The sequence below is a fragment of the Pygocentrus nattereri genome, chromosome 22 (assembly GCF_015220715.1).
Source record: "Pygocentrus nattereri isolate fPygNat1 chromosome 22, fPygNat1.pri, whole genome shotgun sequence".
In the NCBI taxonomy this organism is placed as follows: Eukaryota; Metazoa; Chordata; class Actinopteri; order Characiformes; family Serrasalmidae; genus Pygocentrus; species Pygocentrus nattereri.
The window spans coordinates 12,671,195-12,679,155 of NC_051232.1; the positions used below are offsets into that span (position 1 = coordinate 12,671,195).

At 40.1% G+C, this 7,961-nt stretch overlaps 1 protein-coding gene across 1 annotated transcript; it reads right to left on the reverse strand.

The window, feature by feature from the left end:
* Positions 1–958: 958 nt before the first annotated feature.
* On the reverse strand, positions 959–3,140 carry LOC108439197 (CD209 antigen-like protein A). The gene is made up of 4 exons (XM_017717460.2): positions 3,002–3,140; positions 2,742–2,881; positions 2,560–2,666; positions 959–1,201 (listed from the first exon to the last, which is right to left on the reverse strand). The coding sequence occupies exons 1-4, from the start codon at positions 3,105–3,107 to the stop codon at positions 1,027–1,029; spliced, it is 528 nt and encodes a 175-aa protein (XP_017572949.2). The 5' UTR covers positions 3,108–3,140; the 3' UTR covers positions 959–1,026.
* Between the last annotated feature and the right edge of the window lie 4,821 nt (positions 3,141–7,961).

Genomic DNA, 7,961 nt, shown 5'->3' on the forward strand with positions numbered 1-7,961 from the left:
AAACTCCTGTAAGTGTATATATAAAGAGACAAAAGCACAAAGTAGCAGTGACCACCCCTTTGGACTTTATGGGTGCCCATTATAAGCTTATTTATGTTTTAACAGCAAACTGTTTGTAACTGTGCAAATATGTCAGTACATCTGTTTTGTTTACAAGGAAAACTATAGTTCATATAGTTCATATTCAAAGTCATTCAAATCAATCTATGTGAATAATTTGATCAGACTCATCAAATTGATTAAACAGCTGTATCTCGCAGTCCTAATCAGTGATCAGAGACGCTGTCCTCATTAGGGTCGTAATGATTAGTTGACAGGCCTTTTGACACGAATGGAAGCAATGACGTGATAAAGCAAAGTGAGAGGAAATGACAGAAAGTATTAGAACTTGGTTAATCGAGTAATAGTGAATAATAAAAGATGAATCACTTATAGAAATAATCCGCATCCACTTCATTTATCGGAGTACTGAAGAGCAAGAGTTCATTTCTTCTTGAGGTAGGTCTGCGTCGGGCAGTTCCTTGAGCTGTAACGTAGTGGCCAGTCCATTTTGGATTTACTTGACTTCGTCTGCTGGCCTGCCTTTCCTTTCTCAGTTTGTACGTATCCATGCTACTCTATGTCTTCTCAGGTCAGTCGCTGCTGTCAAAACAAAACCTTGTATCTTCGTTTTTTAAGGGTTTGACATCATTTACAAGTACCTGTTGTTTTTTTTACATGGTGTGTAAATTTCATGATAAATGGACCAAACGAAATGGCCCAAAATGAGACCAAAAGTCTGGTTCCATTGACTTGCAATATAAGTAAAGTTACCATTCTGGAGATACAACGTTTTTGTTCTAATAACCACTTCTTCTTAAAATTAATTTCAACTTTATTCGCAGATTTAGTAACAGGGAAAAAAACAGCCAAAAAAAGAGCAAGTAACTGGACTATCAAAACACCTACACAGCATTTCTGTCCATTTATGGAAACAAAGCGTCACAATTTTACTCTTCGAAACAAAACAGGCACTAACATGTAGGCCTAGTGGTGATTATGCTCTGCTCCTGTAGCAGCTGGAGGGGCTTTTTTCTCACAGATCCAGTATTTATTTTCTAGACATGATAAATCATTCCATCCGCTGCAGTTGTCATTCCTAAAGCTAGTTACGGCACAGTCCTGGTCACCATTATTGTTTGGCTGATGTTTCCTCCAGTGTCTGGAAAGGCACAGAGAATGTACAGTTTAGCTACATTTCATTATTGTACGTAATACGACATTATTATATTCCAGAACAAGCCATTTTTAACCATATTACAAAGGAAGTGAAAAATGGGGGGCCGCCACGATGCAAGATTGTGGTTTAAAGCATTCTCTGATACAGAACATCAACATTTTAACAGTATTCTGCCAATTTTATGAGTTATTGAATGAATTTTTGACACAAAAGGCAAGGCTGTTTAATCGGTCTTTCACTCAGTAAATGATGTCTTCCGGCAGTGAAGTGGAGCTACAAAGCGGCCTGAGGTGATCCTTTTGAATGAGAGCTGGTGATTTGTGGCAGCACAAATGTTGGCAACAAAGTCAAAGATGTTATAAATGACAAGACAGGTCACTGGTTGGAAAATGATAGGAAAGCTTGTAACACTCAACATGGCATCTGTTTATGAAGAAAGTCCCAGCCTTCATCTAATTCCTCTGTGTGCAAGCACAGTTGGTCAATGGCTCTAAATTCAATTCAATTCATTAAAAAGGGCAAGTCGACTTGATGGTTATGCCTTAAATGGGGAAATAACTGCCGCGTGGCGTTGTCAAGATGGCCGCAAACTTTTCTTAGGACTTTGTCCTTTGTTATTTTCTACAAATTAGGAGTAAAGCAATGTGGCGATTACCAGTGGAAACTGAGCAGGGTGCTGAACAGTGAGTGGACACAGTGTTTGTCTGATCTATTCATACTAGTACAGTACACACTAAACAGTACATGCCCATTTCAAACAATGTAACCGTCACTTCCCACATACTTCCATGCGTCCTTTACGTTGGCATGAATGTGAAGCAGTGCATCCACTAGAGGGAAGTTCAGAGTAAAACCTTTCAGACCACAACAAACATGGTGATGGTGGAGGAGGCTGTAATAATGTACCAACTATAACAGAGATGAAAGAGTGTCTGTGGGGCCATTAAACACTTTGTGACATATGAATGGAGAATTCTTTACACTTATATTACCAATGAGAGAAACTGCATTGTGTCTCCAGTGAACTATTGGCTTCGATGCCCCCACAATTCCTGATGGTATTGCAGAGTATGGACACAAGGCTCTGTATCTGTATATATATGTTGTGTGTGTATGTATATATATATATATATATATATATATATATATATATATATAAAAGGAGAAATAGGAAGTGGCTAGGCTCTCCTGGTATGACAGGCATTGGTAAGTCACTAGGCAGCCATCAGTTACATTAAGAGTTTAGTAAACTGACTATTCATTTTCCAGACCTAGATTTTGTATTTAAGGTCCAGATTTGACAGACTTCTGGTCTAGATTTTAGTCTGGTGATCTCTTACCGAGTAGTCAGCTCTCTGCCGTCCACCCATTTCCAGGTGCCCTCTTTTTCTCTGTCAGTCAGACCAATCCAAGCTTCTTTACAAACTGTCAGCTTCTCAACAAATTCCTGTTGAGGCATGACAGTCCAGTGTCAGGAAAAGTCTTTCTTCTCTCCTAATTGTCTTTAATCATTGTCTCTCACCTGTTCCTCTCTGCTGTTGATGACCACCAGGTCTGCCCCTCTTTCTATGCAGTCCTGTCTGCCCTCATTCCAGCTCTTCTTCCGAGTAGAGATGTAATACATACTGGAACCGTATATCGTCCAGCCCTGTATCTTTGTAGCTGTTCATCACACAGTTAGACCTTCTAGGTTTTCATGTAGAAACTCACACATTTTGATATCTACAGAGCAATGTACTAGGAAATCCTCTGATCTCCGACTGTAACTAAACACTCACTTACCCAGGGTACGTTCATCTCTCTCCCTCAGTAACTGGTCTCTCTGTGCACTGACAGTATTATACATGGTCTGTAACTGGTCTCTCTCTGCTCTCGCAGCTTTATACATGGTCAGAAGAACACAGAGCACTGCCAGACTGACTACACCTGCTACCAGGTTGCAGCAGCTGCTCAGTGCTCTACTCATTTCTGAAACTGAAAAAACAGCACATATTAGTGATGTGAGTGAACACAGACATGTTGTTTAGATGAACGGATAATGCATTGTAAACAGATGAATCGCTACGCGAATAGGGGTTGCCAGGGGTTGGCAACCCAAACGTTAAGAAAAGCCATTTTGTCTATTCAACAAAAATCAAACCACCTTGGGAGCCACAACATTTTACCATGTTGGCTGTAAATATGTCTCAGACTTCTTTTGCTCTGCTTTAAGCTGTAGCTCAGCAATAGCCACTTTTCTCATATATCCGGCAGGAAAGAAGTAAAACAGTAAAACAGTTCCTCAGAAGTAAAACAGTTTCTTGTAAAATGTCTCTCAACAGGCTGAAGTCGGCTTCTCACTCTCTAGCTTCTTGTTTGAATTTTACCGTTCCACCGTAAATGAGGCATCAGAATGTTACTCCCGTACCATTTAAGGTGGAACGGGAAAACAAGCTGGTGAACGAGAAGCTGAATTCAGTAGGACCTCACAACTTTTTAGTGTTGGACAGTTTCTCGTCACAGATGAAACTAAAGATTAGTGATTATGAATGCAAATAACTCCAGTCGTCTCCAAATGATCAGTGCTCATCTTCAATTTTTTAAGTTGCCGTTTCGTTAGCTAGCCAGGTGAGATTGTTATCTATGTTGCTATAGTGACCGGCAGTCTGTGAGCCAACCTTCAGGATTAAACAGTGAATTAGCAGTTATATATTGATTCCAGGGTTTGAAAACATCTACTGTTAAAACAGGGTTAGAACGATCAATAGCTTTATTTTACTGCAAAGGAGGATTATTTTAATTTGACCTAAAATTCTGATTCTGCCATGGAGCCGCATATTGCGACCCATGGTCTACACTGTTACAGTCAGCGGTGGAAATGGGCCAGTTCAGATTTCGAAAATCATGGTACCTATTTTAATAGGAAACCCACTTATAATTGTTTAGAAAAAAGTAAAAGTATGTACATGGATCAGAAAGTAGAGTTTAAGTATAATAGTCACTTTCTCACATTTTATCACAGAGATAGCAAAAACATTAGGCCATATCAATTATTTAATTCATTCTTAAAAAAAAAAATTAAAAGAACAGAATGGGGAACTCAGAAACACCAAAAGCCCTGGAAGACCATGGAAAACAGCTGTGGTGGAACTTCACACCAGTTGGCCAGATCAAGAACATTCCCAGGAGGTGGTGTATCTATGTCAAAATCAACAAGCAACAGAAGACTTCACCCGGCTTACTACAGGGGGGTTTAGTCCTGTTACCTTTGACATTGCCCAAGGACTCTTACTGGTATAGTGTAGGGTGCTTGCCCAGATGGGGGATGGAACCCCAGTCTACAGCACAGGGGGTTAGACACTCTCAAACTGAAGCTGAAAATCTTCATTTTCAGTTCATCTTTTTTTATTTCAACTCCAATATGTGGTAGACAGTTGAAATATCCATGAGTTTGTCAAAATACTTAAATTTATACATTTATAGACCTGACTGTAAATGCTTATATTGACCAGATATACATAAAATGACACTGATATACATAAAATGAACATAGATTTACAGTACTGCATGAAAGTTTTAGGCATCTAAGCAAATTTTTAACAGTTTTACCTCAGCAGTGAGTTTATCACAATATACATTAGAATAAAGTCGTATTCATAATTCAAATAAACATAAAAACAATAAAAAGTAACAAGAATTTCTTGGGTCCATATTTTTCCTTGACACCTTCACAGCCACCACAGAGACCGGTTACAATTACATCATGAGCACAATTTAGGGAAGCACTGATTGGTCAAACCAGGAGCTGCTTTTTCACTACATATAATACTGGGCTTCCTCAAGGAGAGGCTTGGAAATGGTTAAACAAACACACTAACATCCAGAAAATCACTATATATATATATATATATATATATATAGTGTACTATATAGTGTACTACACTATACACTATATATATAGTGGCAAATACATCACATACTACACAAATAAATAGTTTTTGAAAATGTGTCTTGGGTGCCTAAGACTTTCGCACAGTACTGTGCAAACATTGCTGTTGACGGGTTGAGGATGGCCAACAAAAACTGTGCATCAATAAATGGGCAGTAACAGACTTCAGGTGGAGATTAAAAGAAGGAAATTCTGATAAAGTGACCAGTATGTATACACAGTGATCCCTTGGACAGAGCGATCTCTGGCCATCATTTTCTGTTTGAAAAATGCTCTTTCACTGAGAGCAAGGGAAAACAATGCCACTTGAAAAGCAACTGAAAGTTGAGGTCGGTCACTCCTAGCGCTACTCTTTCTTCTGATGGTCACCAAACACAAACACACTCTCACTAACTGAGCTGGACACAAAATAATACAGTAAACACATACATACACTGTAACTGATAAACAACAACATAACTATATGAAATAACAACGTAAACAGTCTACAAAGGCTACTACACAACCCAAAAAGTCCCTCTGTGTCTAAACAAAACATTTTATGAATGATATTATTCCATTTTTTATATCAATGATCGATTCATGTATATCAAGGTTCATTCCATATACTGTATATCAATATTCATTGTATGTATATAACAGTTCATTCAGTATGTATCAAGGTTCATTGTATATATATATATATATATATATATATATATATATATATATATATATATATATATCAAAGTTCATTAAACAATTATATTAAATATATTAAACCTTTATTTATAGATTTTCTTTTAAAGTGAACTTTTATGGATCTCCAATACAGTAGAGAATATACTCACCCACTTTTGCAGGTTTCTTGTTGGTTTTGCTGTCTTCTATGATGTCTTGATACACGTGCTCGCTGTGTGGAGTAACCCCGGAGTTCATGTAAGTAAGCGCACTCATCTTCCTATCTTTCTGCTCTCTTCAGCAATCCTGATAGTTCAACTGATAGATCCGTTTCGGATTGAACTGTATTAGTGTTGAGCGGAACCTAAGAACAGTGTGGGGCATCTGGAGATCCCCTCAGCCTTTAGAGTGGCTTCTTCTGCTAATATTGGATTTATGCCACTACAGGAAGCCACAGAGGAACATTTCGCAACAACCTATGTTTTAGTCTACAGTGGAAATGTGATCTCAGCACCTCATCATCTGTGGTTATCTGTTTTTATCTTTGTGGTTGTCTCATAATTAAGGCAGCCTTTCCTACACAGTTTATACGAGGTGGGGTGCAGGGCGACCATACAAGGCTGTACAGCATTGCAGGAGAGGGACAGTGAAGAGTGGGCTAAACAGCAGATGCAGGACACACACCTGCAGCCAGTGATGCAGTGGGATTTGCTGGAAGGAGGTGACTGACCACACTTACAAAAGGGCTGTGGGCGGGGTTTGACATTCTGCGGCTAGTGAATAGCATCCTCCAGCGGGTCTGGGTGGAGCCAGTGACGGGAGAAAGGAGATGGCAGGTACCAAGAGGGCTGCAGGAGGCAGCTTTAAAGGCCATGCATAGATCTGTAGGATCTCATTTCACAGTCACAAAAACACTCCACCGTTTTCGGCAGAGTGTCTACTGGGGATGGCTGAGGTGGGATGTAAAGGATTTTGGTGTGGCACGCAAAATCTATCTATCTATCTATCTATCTATCTATCTATCTATCTATCTATCTATCTATCTATCTATCTATCTATCTATCTATCTATCTATCTATCTATCTATCTATCTATCTATCTATCTATCTATCTATCTATCTATCTATCTATCTATCTATCTATCTATCTATCTATCTATCGCCTGGGGCAGTCGTGGGCTGGAGGTTAGGGAACTGTGACCGGAAGGTTGCCGGTTCAATCCCCAGTGCCGATAGTCCATGACTGAGGTGTCCTTGAGCAAGACACCTAACCCCCAATTGCCCCCCGGGCACCGTGGATAGGGCTGCCCACTGCTCCGGGCAAGTGTGCTCACTGCCCCCTAGTGTGTGTGTATTCACTAGTGTGTATGTGATGTTTCACTTCACAGATGGGTTAATTGTGGAGGTGGAATTTTCCAGTTTGTGGGTTTAAAAAGTTAAGTATCACTTAACTGTCTATCTATCTAGTGTTTTAAACAACTGTTACACTTTTGCAACAGAGGGTATTGGAAAGTTATGTAATTCTCAGTCCCTTTTCGATTGTGGACGAAAACTAAATAGCATTTTTAGTTCCAGGACATAACCGAACATATGAAAAACAATGGAAAAAATCAAACTTTTGTTTGGAGTACAGAACAAAATTTATATAGATATATTCTAGTTTTGTTCCGTCTTCCCAAAAGTTACTATAGAAATACTTAAACAACATAGTGCCCTTATCCATCCATCCATTTTCCAAACCGCTTCCCCGTCAGGGTCGCGGGGGGATGCTGGAGCCTATCCCAGCAGTCTTCGGGCGCAAGGCAGGATACACCCTGGACAGGTCACCAGTCCATCGCAGGGCAGACAGACAGACACAGACAGTCACTCACACCTAGGGGCAATTTAACATGTCCAATTGGCCTGACTGCATGTCTTTGGGCTGTGGGAGGAAACCCACGCAGACACGGGGAGAACATGCAAACTCCACACAGAGAGGACCCCAGTCGCCTGCCCGGGGAATCGAACCCTGGCCCTCCTTGCTGTGAGACAGCGCTACCCACCACGCCACCGTGCCGCCTAGTGCCCTTATATGTTTCCCTAATGAGAAAGAAATGATTGCCAACCTCAAGGCGGCGCTGTGAAACAATGCTTCACCCACTCCAACAAGATGCTA

Coding starts and splice junctions, on each gene's coding strand:
- LOC108439197 (XM_017717460.2), bottom strand. CDS start 3,107: ATGTATAAAGCTGCGAGAGCAGAGAGAGACCAGTTACAGACCATGTAT. Junction 2,882..3,001: donor GAGAGATGAACGTACCCTGG/GTAAGTGAGTGT, acceptor TGTGATGAACAG/CTACAAAGATACAGGGCTGG. Junction 2,667..2,741: donor TCAACAGCAGAGAGGAACAG/GTGAGAGACAAT, acceptor ATGCCTCAACAG/GAATTTGTTGAGAAGCTGAC.